General features: G+C 42.1%; 2 protein-coding genes across 4 annotated transcripts in view; one reads left to right on the top strand and one right to left on the bottom strand.

Moving 5' to 3' along the window:
* Positions 1-3,753, top strand: part of LOC110988338 (ammonium transporter Rh type B-like) — a 41,254-nt gene extending 37,501 nt beyond the window's left edge. For all 3 annotated transcript variants that reach the window (XM_022251731.2, XM_022251732.2, XM_022251733.2), the window contains one exon: positions 199-3,753. In XM_022251731.2, coding sequence (XP_022107423.2) covers positions 199-285 — 87 coding nt within the window. In that variant the 3' untranslated portion in view covers positions 286-3,753. The remainder of the gene's footprint in view (positions 1-198) is intronic.
* Positions 3,754-10,072: 6,319 nt separating this feature from the next.
* On the bottom strand, positions 10,073-17,308 carry LOC110988337 (ammonium transporter Rh type B-like). Its single transcript, XM_022251728.2, has 2 exons — positions 16,951-17,308; positions 10,073-10,877 (listed from the first exon to the last, which is right to left on the bottom strand). Exons 1-2 carry the CDS (start codon positions 17,120-17,122, stop codon positions 10,651-10,653), a joined length of 399 nt encoding a protein of 132 aa, XP_022107420.2. The 5' UTR covers positions 17,123-17,308; the 3' UTR covers positions 10,073-10,650.
* Between the last annotated feature and the right edge of the window lie 702 nt (positions 17,309-18,010).

The raw sequence follows: 18,010 nt of genomic DNA, 5'->3' as shown, positions 1-18,010 counted from the left end.
CAATTTCATTTTGTTACTTTTCATTTTTTTTTTGAAGTTCCAAAGCGAATTAGCCTTACTTTCAATTTCAGTATGGCTGATCGTTGAAATATTTCCTTAGAGTTTCGCATGCGGAAAGTCTCTGCATCAATTTAACTAGCTTCACCAAAGCGTCGAGTAAGATTTTTTAATAAAAACCCTAAACGTATTACATTGCAGGAGGTTGAGTACCACGAGGTATCAACAGGCGATATCCCCATGAAGAAATATGCCAAAGACGGAAATAATGCTGAGGCTCCTGTCTGAGTACCGACCAACAAGTTGACCCACCAATCATACTGCCTTGCCTTGGGCACGTGACCACAAAAAAAAACGTTATGGGGAAAGGTGCCATTTAATGGGCGTTTCAATGGGTGTTTGGTCCACTTGTTAGACAAATATTTTACTGACAAACAAATCAGTGGACGTATTTTAATTCTGCTATGATTCAATGAAATTTTGTGTTAACACAGAAAAAAAAAGTAAATTCACTAAAACGCCAAGGGAGCAATGTCGGTCTAATTGATTGGGACAAACTGAATTCGAAAGTATTGTTATTCCTAGCGCTATCTTATCTTACTTTCGTTTTTCTCCAAACTGGAAATAAACTAAACTTTCAAATCTTTTGAAAAGAAGGAATTCGACCAAGTATCAGTTGAAACAAAACGATTTTGGGGGAAGTCCATCAAGTAGGTAGGTCGAGTTAAAATGATTTTTCGTGTTGTTGGTGATGACGATCCTTATGACAGGGCTGATGACAGCGGAGTGATCAAAGATGGAGACGATGGTGATGTGTTAGTAGGGTTAGTTATGACCAACAACCAGGTTTTCAGGACAAAACGTCAGTAGAATGGTCATTTTTCAATTAACACGCATCTATTTCACTTTGACAAATCTAAAAAAATGTAATATTTGGTAAGCAATGGAAAATATAAATATTGTTTTTTTGAAGACTTTAACAACTATCAGCGAGTGAGGTTTTGGAATAAACACGCCTTTCCATTCACTGTGACCCATACACTACTCAGAATTTCTGGAGTTGGAAGTTGGGCCCCTTTTCTTTTTAACAAATAAACCTTGCGTCGTACATACTTGTTAACCTTTAAAATAGTCCCTGTTCGGTGATAACCGAATCAAAAGTATTAACTTTAACAATTTACACGCTACAATTTACACGTTTGTGTAAAGTATGGGTGAACCATTGAAATGCGTTTCTGTACCCTTTTATAATGTGGTAGCACAAAGTTGCCAGGTTGTGGTGTAAGTCCCTTTTCTACGGCGTTTTAGAGCCACCAACCTTTCAGTCTACTAACCGCTGACTGGCCTACTCGATATGACGCCATATTTCCGCCATTTCGGTTTCCCGGGCTGCTGTGTATCTCGTAAGTGTGCATATGTACACACGCACACACATGTTAATTTGTAATACAAGTTTATGATTTTGATCTTACGGGGTCGGTAGGCATTAACTGTCGCTACAAACTCGGAAGAAGAGATCAGGTAAAGTGCTTATGTGCCATGGGGAAAAATGATGGCAGAGGTAGCCTCAAGGTGTGGGCATTTTCACGTTGACCAGCTGATATGGGAGTTAAAGCGTTTCTCACTAACTGATTCCATTCCTTTCTCAAAATCGCCATGTTGAATCTGAAGCGAGGCTCCACTCCAGGCTACCCTCTGCAGAGGAATACAGATAAAACAGTTACAGCGTAAAGCCTCTCTTGCAGACTAACAGTGAAAAGGCTTATGGAAAGACTTTTTAAGTCAGCCAGGGGTTCAGGAGAAAACAGGGTTAAAGTACGAAGTATCCTCATGATTGTGACGTTGTGAATGTGATTTTTTCTTTGATGCTCGATGAGTTAAGTAGTTAGTATGTCTATGTGTGTAATCATTAGTAGTTTATGGTAGAGAATACAACGTACCTGGTAGAATGTAGAACGATTTTGCTTTGCCGGATTAAAAGTGAGAAGTGTACTCGAGTGTTTTCTTGAGCAAATGCTTGTTTGCATGGCCGTCAGGGGCCAAGTGGTATAGCGTCCATTTGCACCAGGAGTTGAGGGTCCGTTCCTATTGACGGAGCCGGGGTGCAAGGTCAAAAGAGCTTGGAAGTTTTTGTTTGGGAAATATAATGAGAAAAAGAAGATAAGGGGGATTATTGGGGAGGATCTTGACATTGTGTCAGATGGGAGTTTGCTGGAGTGTTCCAACAGCTGTTCCAAATGTCTCGGAACTGCCATACAGTTCTTAGGTTATGGAAATCATCTGTATTTGTTCCAATTCCCAAGAAGTCAAGCCCCACTCTCTTGACTGATTATAGACCAGTAGCTCTGACATCTATTGTGATGCAATGTTTTGAAAAAAAATTGTAAGAGATATTTTGATTCCAGAAACGTTGACTTTCACTGACCCTTTTCAGTTTGCATACAGAGCCAAACGTTTAGTAGAGGATGCTATGGTTACTTTTTTGCATAATATCTATGATCATTTCGATAAGTCAGGAACTTACGTGCCCTCTTTTTTTTTTACTTTTCCTCGGCCTTTAATTCCATTAACCTCATGTTCTTTCGAGTTAGCTACGGGTCGTTAATCCATACCTTGCACTTTGGATAAATGATATTTTGTTATACAGATCACAGAGGATCAAGCTGGCTAATTCAGTATCTGATGCCATCCATGTTAACACAGGTGTTCCCCCATGGACGTGTTCTGTCGCTTTCTCTTCTGTTCTCTTTGTACAAAATTGATTTTTGCCATGGCAGCAGATCATGTTTTATAATAAAATATGCTGATGACTCTGCTTTGTCTGGAATGATCACCAATAACTGCGAAAATGATTATAGAAATGAAATCAGCAGATTTGTGGACTAGTGTCGCCGAAATTCTTTGATATTAAATGTACAAAAGACCAAAGAAACAATATTTGATTTCCGGTCAAAGAACCGGTTGAAATCAATAAAGTCGTTCACAAGTTTAAGTACTTGGAAACTCTTGCACATGATAAACTAAACTGAAATGCAAACACAACTAGAATCTGTAAAAAAAATCAAACTCAAGGCTCCATTTTTTTAAGGACACTGGGATTTTATAATGCGAGTGACCGAATTTTGAAACCTTTTTATCAGAGCATTGTACAGTCGACAATTTTCTGCTGCATAAGTTGGTTTGACTCCCTCACTTTGTGCAATCGTAACAAACATCGTGTTTAAAGAATTATTGATGGTGACTTTCAGAACATCCAAAAAATAGCTCAGTGTCATGTCAGTGTTAACCTTAATGAAATTATGTCTGATGATACTCATCCTATCAACCCTTTTATTATTCGAAACCGACCCGGTAGAATGCGCCAACTTTCCTGCAAAACAAATGGAACAAAATCCTCTTTTTAACCATGGGCCATTCGTATTTTTAATGCATCTTTTACTACATGAGTAGTTTTGGTTTTATTTTTCTCTTCCATATTTCATGTTTTGTCCTTCCGCTTTGTTTTAGGTCTTTGCTGTTCCCCCTTCCTCTAAATTGTTATCTTTTCGTTACTACTAAATTACCTATCTGTAAATGTAACATAATGTAGTTGAATGTAACATTTTTAAAACTGGTTTTGATTAATGCTTTTGAACTTGGTAATTTTATTTTTAACATTCATGTAATATACTGTAATTTTATTTCCTGCAACACTGGGAGAGCAAATTTCGTGTGAAAACTTTCTTTACTCGACAATAAAGTATCTTGAATCTTGAACCTTGATTTTCACGTTATCGCCTTCCAAAAGCGTGTAACCCCCCCCCACACACACACCCACAACGCACGCCTTATGTTTTCCTGCTTACATTTGCAACTTTTGAAAAGAAACTCCGGTTATTTTCAGTTCCCTTCGCGCTTCGCTGTCGCAGTGGTAAAAACACGTGCTCGAAACCCATTGCATTAAGGGGCATTTCCGCACGAAATTACTATCCCCACAAAAGTTCCATTCAAAGACAACACAACGATGGGCTGACACTAATCGCACAAAAATACGCAGCTGTTCGTCACAGTGCTATTTTGACTTCAATTTGTTTTCCTTTTTAGAATGCCTCAGAATAATCACCTGTGCTAACTTAACAATTCTCTTCTGACTTATGAAAAATAAACACAAGGCAGGGAGGGCGTACGCAGGGAGGGGATATACGAAGGGAGGGGTTGTACGCTGGGAGGGGGCTGTGCACAGGGAGGTGATGTACGCATGGAGGAGCTATACGAAGGGGGTTAAATGTATGTGGGGACTGTATGTGGGGGGGGGGGTTGGATGCAGGGATAGGGATGTATTTGGGAATTATGGGTGTATAGGTTTATGCAGGGAGGAGGGTTTAAGCAGGGAAGGGGTTGGATGCAAGGAGAAGGCTGCTGCAGGGATGGAAATGTGTGTGTGGGGGGGGGGGCTGTATGCAGGGAGGAGGCTGTATGCAGGGAGGAAGCTGTATGCAGGGAGGGGGCTGTGTGCAGGGAGGAGGCTGTATGCAGGGAGGAGGCTGTATGCAGGGAGGAGGCTGTATGCAGGGAGGAGGCTGTATGCAGGGAGGAGGCTGTATGCAGGGAGGGGGCTGTATGCAGGGAGGAGGCTGTATGCAGGGAGGAAGCTGTATGCAGGGAGGGGGCTGTATGCAGGGAGGAGGCTGTATGCAGGGAGGGGGCTGTATGCAGGGAGGAGGCTGTATGCAGGGAGGAGGCTGTATGCAGGGAGGAGGCTGTATGCAGGGAGGAGGCTGTATGCAGGGAGGAGGCTGTATGCAGGGAGGGGGCTGTATGCAGGGAGGGGGCTGTATGCAGGGAGGAGGCTGTATGCAGGGAGGAGGCTGTATGCAGGGAGGAGGGTGTATGTAGGGAGGAGGCTGTATGCAGGGAGGGGGCAGTATGCAGGGAGGAGGCTGTATGCAGGGAGGGGGCTGTATGCAGGGAGGAGGCTGTATGCAGGGAGGGGGCTGTGTGCAGGGAGAAGGCTGTATGCAGGGAGGAAGCTGTATGCAGGGAGGAGGCTGTATGCAGGGAGGGGGCTGTATGCAGGGAGGAAGCTGTATGCAGGGAGGGGGCTGTGTGCAGGGAGGAGGCTGTATGCAGGGAGGGGGCTGTATGCAGGGAGGAGGCTGTATGCAGGGAGGAGGCTGTATGCAGGGAGGAGGCTGTATGCAGGGAGGAGGCTGTATGCAGGGAGGAGGGTGTATGCAGGGAGGGGGCTGTATGCAGGGAGGGGGCTGTATGCAGGGAGGGGGCTGTATGCAGGGAGAAGGCTGTATGCAGGGAGGAGGCTGTATGCAGGGAGGAGGCTGTATGCAGGGAGGAGGCTGTATGCAGGGAGGGGGCTGTATGCAGGGAGGAGGCTGTATGCAGGGAGAAGGCTGTATGCAGGGAGGAGGCTGTATGCAGGGAGGAGGCTGTATGCAGGGAGAAGGCTGTATGCAGGGAGGAGGCTGTATGCAGGGAGGAGGCTGTATGCAGGGAGGGGGCTGTATGCAGGGAGGAGGCTGTATGCAGGGAGGAGGCTGTATGCAGGGAGGAGGCTGTATGCAGGGAGGAGGCTGTATGCAGGGAGGAGGCTGTATGCAGGGAGGAGGCTGTGTGCAGGGAGGAGGCTGTATGCAGGGAGGAGGCTGTATGCAGGGAGGAGGCTGTATGCAGGGAGGGGGCTGTATGCAGGGAGGAGGCTGTATGCAGGGAGGGGGCTGTATGCAGGGAGGGGGCTGTATGCAGGGAGGAGGCTGTATGCAGGGAGGAGGCTGTATGCAGGGAGGAGGCTGTATGCAGGGAGGAGGCTGTATGCAGGGAGGAGGCTGTATGCAGGGAGGAGGCTGTATGCAGGGAGGGGGCTGTATGCAGGGAGGAGGCTGTATGCAGGGAGGAGGCTGTATGCAGGGAGGAGGCTGTATGCAGGGAGGAGGCTGGCTTTCTTGTAGCATTTTTGGCATTTTAAAATACATGTACATTCTTTTGCACAATATACTTAATCAATCAACTCGTTAATTGAACCTCAGCGAATTCCCTGTTCTAACAAGTGGCCGTGATTTTCCCGAAAGTTTAATTTTGTGCTGCACAGCGAAAATTCTTTGTGAAAACAGTGACGCATATGAATTCTTAGGGTGCATACAAAAACCACTCCAGCCATGACGGTATAAAACCAGTTGTACTTCTTCGTAAGTGTGAATTCCCAGTTGCCTGAAGATTTATATCACACGGAAGAGATAATGCATTTTAAATGTCTATTTTTCCCCGAAAACAAAGACCCTCGTGGCTTGTATTTTCTTTGATGTTGGATACCTTTAAGGTCATTTCATATTTCAGTAGGTGCAGGGTGGATGCAAAAACGAGGCAAAGTTCTTGACATCTTTGTTAGCCTTTAATCTCCAAGCCCAATTTAGTTTTGCATAAAACACGCGCACATCGAAGAGTTTTACGCCCTGACAAAAGTGAGAGATACCAAAAATCAGTGCATTGTAAAACTTATAAGTGTGCAAAGTAACACCAGCAGTGTTAAAGTAACACCCTAAAGTGTGGTCATCTGACAACACCAAAATGCGTTGATTTAACAGCATAGTTTTTGCAGTGAAGAAAATTACATACTTAAAAAAACTTGGCAATTTCCGTGTAATATGACATAACGATACATGCCACTCCAAGACATGTAAACACAGTATAAAGAACAAACTGCCAAAAGAGGGTCTCACCGTTTGATGGAGTACAGCACAGTTGGCCACACTTGGTACTCTACCAGATGAACTGTTATGTTATTTCCAAAGATGGATTTGCGCCGGGGAGATGTTAATTAATTATGGATTTTTTGCCTTGCTCAACGTGTATTATAATGTTGTATACTCAGTGTTTGCCCCCGAAGGCTTGTGAAAAAAATCCCACAAGCTTACTCGGGTGGGACTCAAACCCACGACTTCCTGCTTATTAGTGCAGACGTCTTTACCACTCGACCACCGAGCTCGCCGGTGTTGGCTGGCTGGGTCGAGCCAGACCAGATGTAGCAGATGTACCTCGGCACAACTATGTCCAAGGATGGATTTGCGCCGGGGAGATGTCGATGACATGAAAACTCACCTGCTTGATAAGTGGTAAATCTCACCCTGATCCCAGTACCAATATGCCACTTGATTGAACACTTTACGTCCAGCGCCAGCTAAAATGGCATTTTATGACTGTCCTGAAAATTTTCGCACGCATACAGATTAAACACGGGAAGTATTACCGTATGATTTTTCCGATTGCTGCCACACGTCAGTTACGTCATTATGATTATTATTTATTCGACCAAAGCAATATAGCAGAGTTCAAAGGTGTACATAGAAGCAAATCAAGGAAAACAAAATTACAGGGATGAACAAAGAGTACAAGAGAAAACTAAACAAATTGTGATTGTCAGTAGACAAACACTGAGCTGTTTTGGGAAACATCACGATGTCAATTTTCGTATATAACACTTCGATTTCTAGCTATCTGCAAAGTTTCATCCCAATGGTACATGCACTTCAAGAGATATAGGGCTTTAAAGGATGCAACTTTAATGTCACGTGACTTGCCTTTTTAATGGTGTCACACACATCATAATAAATACATGGTGTTACCGCAATCTTTACTATACATCATATAATGTCAATTTTCGTCTACAACACTCCCCTTTCTTAGCTATAGGCAATGTTTTAACCTAATGGGCCATGTTCTCTAGGAGATGGGGTTTAAATGATGCACTTTTAACGTGGTCAGTCAGAAAGATACAAGTGCCGACGTCTGGCTGTTGGAAAACGTGTACAAACCATATGGAGAAAAATGGAATATTCAAAATTCTATGATAAAGCAGGTGATGACGTCATACATTGGCATACATCTTCAGACGATAGTCTAACTCTCTGGCAGGTTTGCAGGGGATGGGACCCAAGGAAGGGAAAGAAGTTGACTATAGAACGACTATATTTATGTCTTTTGGATATAAGTGGAAAAAAGCAGGGGAAAAAAGGGAAAAAAAGAAAAAGAAAAAAGTCCTATGAAAAACAAGCACTGTTTCTGCCGGTGCCCGAAACAGCAGCCCCGCCGTAACAAGTAACAAAGACACAACAAATTACATTCACAATGCTCTTCGTGCACCACCCTTTACATAGGCAACGTGTACCTACAGTGTTGTACAAGGTCTTGCAGAGAATTCACGAGCTCACTCGGGGCAGGCCGCGGCAGGTGTGGATTTAGAAGCTAACTTTGCATGGGGCCAAAATTGTTTTGAGGGCTGAAACTTGGGACATTTAAGTGTAGACGACGTAAGATTTAGTTGGTGAAAAAGAGGTCCAACTTCCGACTGATAACTTGAGAAATTCTGAGTAGCGTATATGGGCCACAATGAATAAAAAAAGCACGTTTATTTAAAAAAACTCACTCGCTCATAGTCGTTATTATCAGAATAATAAAAGCAAAGTCTAGTACGTGGGCCTCAAGAAAATCGTCCAAAAAAACAATAATTGTCTGTTGTTTACCAAATATTGCAATCTTTCAGATTTTTGAACTGTAATAGATTCATGTTAATTGAATAATGACCGCTTCTACTGACTTTTGTGTCCAAAAACCCTGTCGTTGGTCATACCTAACCCCACTGACACATCACCACCCCACTCTCTCTATCTTTGGTAATTCTACTGTCATCAGTCCTACCATAAGGATCGTCATCACCATCACCATCATCACCAAGAACACTAAAAATGATTTAAACTCGACCTACTTATTTGAAGGACCTCCCCTGAATCGTTTTATCTCCACTGATGCTTGGTCGAATTACTTCCTTTTAAAAGGTACTAAAGTTTACTTCATTTTCAGTTTTGAGAAAAACTAAAGTAAGATAAGACAGCGTTAGGAATAACAATACTTTCAAATTCAGTTTGTCCCTATCAATTAGACCGACATCGCATCCTTGACATTTCAGTGAATTTACTTTTTTCTGAATTGAAATTGAAATGTGGAATTGAAATGTGTCCACTGATTTGTTTGTCAGTAAATTTTTGTCATGACGCCACTGACAATCAGACATACCCATTTAAACATCCATTAAAAGGCACCTTTCCCCATAAGATTTTTGTGGTCACGTGTCCAAGGCAAGGCAGTATGAGTGATGACTCAGCTTGTTGGTCAGTGTGAAGAATGAAGTACTTTTATCTACTCAGTGGATAGTTGTTGGGTGGATGAAACCCTGTTTTGTTACCAAACAATTTACATGTAGTTTTCTCAATGTAAAGGGATAATCGAAGCGAATATTGGTGGAAGTTATGCAAATAACGTCCAAACTATCAACACGTCACCTGCTTCACAGCAGTCACGAAAGACGTTTTTAAACTGAAACATCAGCCAACACCATGCATAACTTCTTAAAAGGCGCTTTGAGTTAGGCCTAAACACTCACAAATATCCTTCTATAATCTGGGGCAGTAGCTGTAGCCTTTGCAGTGTGCGCAGATAACCGAAAAATTGGAGCCATTTACAGTGTTTGCCCTGTCGCATACTGTCGCACACAGTACGGTCACGATGTATTATGATGTCTCCGTTCGCTTTAGTACTGCGAATTTGGCTCATTTCTCCCTTAAACTGGAAATTTACAGGACGAATGTCGAACGGATATCTGAATATGGGGAGTTGTTCTAAAAATAATCTATTAGGGTGTCTTGAAGTCATGTTACAACCACCTTGGACGCCATTCTTTTATTCAATTCTAGGCTGAGTGACTGCTGAACTGATATGAATAATTCAGTGTAAGGCGCAAACGAAGCTGTTGATTGGCTCCCCGGAAAGTCGGGAGGGGGGTACAAAGAAAAATGTCAGCATTGCTGAACACAAAATAATGTGCAAGACTACAAAAGTGAAGTGATTCAGACGTGGCATTGGGCAAATAACTTTATTTTAAGGACGCAAGGCGTAAGTTGATAGGCCTAGTGTAACTCTTGATTGATTCAATAGGGTGCATGTAAAGGCCCCTGTGAGTCGTGGTTACAGTTCTCTGCTGAATTGTGCGTGGCCAAAAAGAATTAGAAGCACAAACACACTGGCACAACGATTACAGGGTTTGTAAGTGTTTTATTTAAAACACTGACTAAAATCGTTGGGTGTTCACTCTTAGATGGAGAACAAAAGAGAGAAAAGAAGTAAAAGTGAGGTAAAAGGAAAGTGAATCTGAACACTGAATAAGGGGGCGATATATACAGGGGTGAGAGCTGGGTGGAAAACAAGCTAAAATGGGGTAGAAAGTTGTAATCATAAAATAGTAGGCAGGGTGACTGTGGGTGTAATGAGAAAATGGTCAAGGTGGATCATAACTGGAATTTATGGGTCACAAAGATGTCAACAGGGAAGCCTTAATCTCCGGGTCTTAATTGGAAGGAATGTGAGCCTTGAACTCTAACAGGCTTTGGAGTAAAATGGAATAAAATCTGGGCTTACACTAGTTTAAACCTGCCATGGGTTCGATTCAATGGTTTTGTGACTTGCATTGGTAACAAGAAATAATATGCAAGTCCAAGTCAGGTCACAAGTCATTTTTGCAAGTCCAAGTTGAGTTGCAAGTCAGAAATCGATAGTTACAAGTCAAGTCACGAATCACAACAAATAGCGACTCGAATCCGATTTGAGTCCAAGTCAAGTGACTCGAGACCGCAACTTTGACACCCACGTCTTGATGTTGACATGGATCTTGTCCTCCCCCTTCACCGCGAGTTCCAGGAAGCCGCGCATGAGCGTGGCCCACTCCAGCACGAAGGTGCCGATCAGGAAGTTGAACCCAACAGAGCCGTAGCCGTACTTCTTGAGGAAAGTCAAGAGAAAGCCGATGCCGATAAACATCATCACGTGAACATCTTGAAACACTGCAAAATAACCACAATAAACGAGGTCATTATACAAAATTCACACCGTTTACAATGTGAACTCAGTTCAGCGTATGTGTAAGAGCCAACGAATGGTTAAATAATGTGCCAATAGAAAAAAATATTGGTTGTATAGTGCACGTCAGTAACAGGGAAAAACCCTCCAAATTCCTGCGTTACACAAAGGAAATGCGTTTAATTAACGCAAAAAGGCAGTAAAAGAGGGCTGGCGTATTTTAAGTTTTGGCTGTAAGTATAGAAGAAAGAGAATATGGCAGGCAAGCTGTGTTCTTAATGCAAACTTCTCTCAATTCGAATCACTACGGTTCATTTAAAAAAATCGTGTAAATATTTTTTGAAAATAATGTTACAAGACAGGCAACATTGGTTTGGCTGAGAAAAACAACTGAAAATTACGGGACATCTTGAATAAACCATGCAGTTTATAAACTTAGATACATTTAAGTTGTCTTTCGTTTTATGGTAAATATATTTTCGGGAAACCCTAAAAGTCGCTTAATAATAACAAAAGCATCACTTGATTTCTCTGATTTTTTTTATGCTATCTAACCGGAAATAAAACACCGAGACGAAAAGTACTGCGTATAAACAGGCAACCGCGCGGCTTTTCATGAGAGAATAATGACTGAAACAGACTTCGAATAAAGTAGTTGATTTATTTTCTTGCTCATGAATAAGAGCGTACAACTGAATCGTTGAAATGGATTGAGAAAATCCCCTAAAAGTGGGGTGGATTGCTCCTGATCAAATCCACGCGTCAACACAATGGGATTTAAGGTTTAACCCCATCACGCGAGGTGCAAAAAGTGCAATTACGCGGGACCATGAGACGTGCGTTTTCCATGGTAACTGCTATTTTAATACCCCGTTTGTGGGTCCCGTGGGATCTTTTAAGAGAAACGTCGGGGTCCCGTGGTTGACCCTGCCCAAATTACTTGGCTGGGGCTTCAGATTACACACAAGTCTACGACAGAGGCTGTAGCGACCAGCTGTAGAGTTGTGTTTGTTTTAAGCCGCAGCCAAAATATTCGGACACGTCTTTCCAGTTAGAAGTGTGTGAAGTATGATATGAAAACTCTTTTATATTCCTATTTAGTTAAATGCTTTTAAAAGTGCATTTGTAAACAATTAGAATTATCCATGCTTTCCCAGAAAGCTGAGGGCAATGTTGCTGTGAAGTCATCAAGGGTGGACATAGTTCAACGCATAAGGGTTGTTTATTGTGAACCCAGAAATTACTTAGTGAAAACATTTCTGATGTTTGCTTATTGCTATGCACATAAACAGCTACAAAGCGGCAAAGAAGAGAAAGCCGACAGTCCAACAAAATCTACAAAAATGTAGGACTTTTCTTGTGCAAACCAATGCAGTATTGAGGCTTATTCGTCTGCTGACATCACGGTTTTGCTCATGAATGGGGAAATGCTCAGTAGCATACAAACCAAAAAGACAGTAAAATACCCCTTGAAATAGTGAAACAAAAATTGAAAAGTAGATTAAATGAGACACATAGGTGCCTTTTGAGAGAAAGTTCGTATTAAAATATATTGATGGCAGCTACCCTTTAAGTTTATAATCGATAATGCGGATTGACGAATCCAACACTATGAATCTCAAGAAATTCGAAAGCACTGTAAGCCCTTCGTTTTCATGTCTCGCGCGATTTGACATGATGCCACATTCTATATAATTCCACTGTGCCCAACTTGTCCAAAAAAATTAAAAAATAGGCCTCGATAGCGGATCTATGTGGATTTCGGGAAGACTATGGGGGTGGGTTGAACTGTTAAATGTCACTTCGTATAGCCTTCGGGAGGGTTGCTACATTCGGGGGCTTTTGATACGCTTCTGGGGGAGAGGGAAATAAAACAGAAAATGAATTCATTTTACAAAAAAATCCAACTTCTGCTTCTTTTATTAAAGGAAGGACATAGTTCCCGTTGTTCCCTCCTCCCCCGGCCAATGGGACTGCCACATTCCAGGCCGTTCATTCAAGTACAGATGTGGCAATATGTGGTTCCTTTTAAAGTCGAGTCACCAATTCAATTATTCCACAGGTACTTGGTCCCAAATCCCTTAGATCAATTTTTATGACTGATCGGCCAGCAGTCATTCTTGACAGTTTGACAGGGTTTTGTTTGTATAACATTTCACGGTTTATGATTTGTGGAATTAAGTCTGTTTTGCTTAACTGAAATATACTCACTTTGAATTAGTGTGGAACTTGAGGAATTTTTTTTCATTCGTGTTGCAATCTTCCCACAGTACGTCAAAGACGTTTTGTAATGCCTTCTGGGCGAGGCTGACGACAAAAGTCAAATTTCAACACCAGATTTCAAGAAAGAAAATGGGGACTGGACTTTGGCCACGGGTCCCTTGTCGAAAGACAGCCATTTTTAATGTTAATAATTGTTGCAAATTACTTATACAAATACATGTTTGTCACTACAAGCTCTCAGGCAGCTACAGATATATTCAATTACGTTTCTCATAATTTTGCCACTATAAAGTTGGAATCTTGAGGCATTTTTTTTCATCTCATATAATTATGTGTGGTGCAATTCCATTCCGTGCCCTCGGCAGGTGATTTAGCATTAAACTGTAGCTGCAATCAATTCATTTTAATACAAAAAATACAAAATGCACCTTTGTGTTTCAGCTAACCTATTTTCAACTTTTGTTTCATTATTTCAAAGGGTGTTTTACCGCCTTTTTGGTTTTATACTAATGAGAATTTCCAAGTCCATTGGAAAAATTGCGATGTCATCCCAATGTCAAGTCTCGATGGCTCAACTGGTTTCTACCATGAGGCTATTATTTAATTTAGCTCTATGGTTTGTACACAAACAAGTTCATTATTTTTAAGCTTTTGTCGGACTAAATGCTGACTGACTGTTATTTATGAGCAAATCAATAAGCAAGCATTGATCTCTTTCTCAGAAATGTCTTCATTAAGTGTTTTCAATTTGGACAGAAATACCTATGCATTGAGATATGTTTTCCCTTTTTCCCAACAGCGCCGTCAGTTGTCCAGGAAAGCAGGGATAAATTCAAGTGTTTAAAAGAATGTGCACTTTTCAAAGCATTTAACCAAAAATGTGAACCTGAAAAAGTCTTCATACAGTACATTGAAGAACGGCACAAAGTTGCAGGAAAATTGTGTCCGAGAAAACTTCACTGCAGCTACACCTCAACATTTCCCTGCATGCGACGGGACGTGTCGGATGAAAACCTCTCTGACTGCTTTCATGAAGACCTGTCAGGTAAACCGTTTTCCCCTTGGAATATTACCTTGTGTTAGCCTTCAAACCTCGAAAACGAAATACCGGTTTATGTGTGTATAGGAAGGGTCAATAGTCCTTGAAATTATTATTTTTACCGATTTTATACATACACCGGCCAGTTACTGATCTGTGGATTTTGCACTGCAGTTACCTCGTCTGCAAAATTACTGATTGCCTGTGGGAGATATCGAAGGTCACCCCAAAAACCAGTTGGAGGTTCAAAGTATAAAACCAGTAGGGTTGCAATAATTAATAATAATATCGCAATATTCTACTCGGAGTAGTAGTACAAGGACCGCTATAATGCTGAGTAAAGCCCGTTTCATAAATGATATTCAGAGCAAATATCTGTAAATAATTAGCACGAAGTCGGGAAGTGTATGGAGACACAGATCAGGTGTTTTTGTGCCACGTGTTCAAAAATTAATGATTACCAGTGCACTGGCGAATTTGTTTGCTTGAATGGTGACTCTATGCGATAATAGTCAACGTGTATAAGCATTGTTTTGGGTAGTAAAGCATCTTCGTTTTTTCCAGAACCAGAACCAGATCCAGAACCATTCTTTGTTTGGGGGAGGGGACTTTTTATGGGGCCAAAATTATGAGGATTTTTTTTTCAGGTAACTTTTCATGGCATTTCGAAATTTTCGGGTCGAGGCTGCTTTACGGGCTCTTTACTTACTTTAGGAAGAAAGAGAAATTAAATAGAGCAAAACAAATCGCCCTTTTCTCATTCGTTTATATTTTTCTTCAATTTTTGGCTTTCTGGGAGGTCATGGTCCCTGTCGCCCCTACCCCTGGCTCCGCCCTTGCTGAAGAGTACGATTCAAAAGAAAGTGATTGGGTAAATTGCAAACACCTTCTTCGATATGTTCTCTTCGATGACGAGTCACTTTTTCCTTATTTTTCAGTGAGATTTCTAGAGTGTAAATTCCCGTCTTCGAGATGTTTTTAACTCCAAGCACACAATGAGAAAAGACCGTCAACTATCGTGGGCGATGTCAGTATAAATATATTAAATTAATCAATGCCCATAAAAATAAATTGAAAACACAGGATCAAATCAAACTTTTACTGTATCCCTACACCAAAGTAGTTGACACTACTAGGCCATGATCTAACCAGGCAGTGCACAATTAAGTTCAATGAGAACGTCCTAAGCTTTCATTTGAAAATGAAACACTCTTCTGTTGACTTCCAACAGTAACTTTTTTTTTTGGCTTTTAAGTACATCGTGGAACATGTTCATGTTCGTGGTACCCGCTGCTACATCTAACTCGGACCGGCCAGCCGACCCCAGCAAGCTCGGTGGTCGAGTGGTTAAGACGTCTGCACCGGTAAGCCGGTGCATGGTCGTGATTTAGAGTCCCAATCGAGTTAATAGGTGTGATTCGTTTCCGCAAGTTTACAGACAACCGCTGAATTAAGACGTATTATTGAATACGAGTCGGTAAGGGTAAAAACGGGTTATTAAAAATAACTCTTGTCCTCTTGAACCGAGTACCAAGCAATTGAAGACTAATCCTGGGTGGAAAAAGTGCGCTTTCATAACCAACTTTGTGTATAAATGCTTTCTGAAAAATCGTTTGCTACAAAGTTCGTGTCAGTTTCCAAATATTGACATAAGATGTCGAAAGTATTCACCTGTGAACTTACTCTCGCACCTTTTGTTGCTAATACAGTATACAATTCAATGGCCTCTCACAGGATTTATTTTTGTTCATTAATTAATTTTGGATTTTTTTCTGTTGTTTTTTGCCATTGTATTTGCTATTTTTTGTTTTGCGTTGGGTGTGTGTTTTGTTGTCACCACAGACGACGGTGACAGCCAACACCATGAGGAGCCCTTGTGTTTGTTTTCAATTATATTGTTCCAGGTGCTTATCTTGCTCGAACTGCCACCAGCCAGCCTGGGCCACTGAGATACGTGGCTTCTCTGTGATTCTTTGAAAGTGGAGTGGAGGAGCTTTGACGGGCCAATGAGGACTACCTGGAAACCAACCCGGGCGAGTGAAGGGGCTTCATGGGCAGATTTTACAATCTATTTCCCCATCCCCAATTAGGGGGCGGCCTTCTATCATCAGCTCACTACGCCTCCGGTTACCTGAACTACAAATAATGCGCAATAGGAGGGCACTGCGACGGTACAACTTCATTCTGAGTACAACGGTTAAACTGGTCTTCTCAACAAGAACAAAACAAAAAAATAAATTAAAAAAAATGTAGCAAACAATTACAGCCAATCAAGGTGCCGCTCGGCAGAAATCATCCCCCCCCCTCAAAAAAAAAGTTTGTGTGCATATAGGGCCTACGCAGGGTCTCAAAATGAATGGAGATCAAGTTGGTGAGATCAACTTTTATTTTGTGACCAATTTATACATACCCACCGTCTCTGACCAACACATGAATATCATGGCCAGTGGCGCACCCAGAGGCGGGGCTCTGGGTGCTTAATCCCCCGACTTTTTGTTTTACTTTCTTAAAATCGAAATTCAAGCCTGATTTCCCCCTCCCCACAACAAATCTCGGGTGTTCCACTGATTAAAGCCTCGGTCATGTATACTTCAAGACATTTTCAGTACCGGTAACAGAATTTGTCCTATGATACTGACTTTGCGTGAGAAGTACAAAAGAACAGAGCACGCAGTACATTAGCGTTTTTAACTAAACTATAGCCTGCGCACGACAAACCCTCCTCAACACGAGGAGAACGGACAGAAAGTATCAATGGATATTTAAAAAAAATAATAAACAAAAAACGAACTTACTTGGGTAGTACAGGTCCACTTGATTGCCAAAGCCAGCCAGGTTTTCGCCTCCTCCGGACTTTTTGCGGGCGTCAGCCGACGGATCATACTCCACCAGCACCCCGAACAGCACCAGGAACACCACCTGCAGCACGAGCAGGAGCAAAGTCAACTTCCCACGAGTCCAGGCCATTTGCCTGAAGAAGATTACTGTCGACAGCGGGGAATAAAATCAAAATGTGAGACTAATTTTTTTTTTGACTGACTGATATTAGCTCACGGTGGACTAAATTTCTGGTGGAAAGGACTGACGGCTGCACTTTTATCGCACCGTACAAGCACTCTACCCCCCTCTGGCCGTAAGCACTAATGGTCTGCCCCGCGGTCCTCGAAACCCGCGCTGTTTAAAAGTATAAACGTAAACCAGAAGCCCATGCGGTGGGGTAGCAGACACTCTGGTGGGGAACCAGAGTTGGGCTCTCCAGATCGGAGCAGTGACAAGGCATACCAGTACAGTGTCCTGTCTCTGGCTATCTTGTCTAAAATTCTAGAGAGCAAGTAGAAAGGAGGAAATGTACTGTGTCATATTCGCTCATGACAACGAGAAAGCATCAATCGCCCATGCATGGGGATCTGCTTTCCAGGAGACAAAGTGTTTCATTTTATGATTGGTGTGTGATGCAAAGAGATAAATATGAGGTTAGATTGTTTTCCGAACAATAGAAGCAAATATGTTCGGCTGCACGTTCTTTTCCTTAATGAGTGCTTAACTAGAAAGGGAATCTGCCAGAAAGTTACTAACGCCCACGACATGGGTTGCGGACAAATGAATATTCCTTTCGACACCACTCATATATAGATAATGTGATGTCATTCAAGGGGCTTACAGATCGTCCCGTTTTAGAATGATGCCAAACTGTTGTGCTATTTTCCAACTTGATCAAGATGTGTACTACAAGGAGACTACTGCATAGACAGCACAATGCTTGGCACAGGCCTACTGCAGTCAATTCCAGTCTATTGATGTGGAAATCTTGCTGGGCAGTTGACCACTTACCCCGGGAAAATGAATGTTTTCATT

This window comes from Acanthaster planci, linkage group LG10 (genome assembly GCF_054643075.1).
Source record: "Acanthaster planci isolate LZ-2023a linkage group LG10, COTS_SCS, whole genome shotgun sequence".
Classification (NCBI taxonomy): domain Eukaryota; kingdom Metazoa; phylum Echinodermata; class Asteroidea; order Valvatida; family Acanthasteridae; genus Acanthaster; species Acanthaster planci.
Note: the sequence above shows the minus strand (reverse complement) of the source record. Positions and strands in the feature narration are given on the sequence as shown.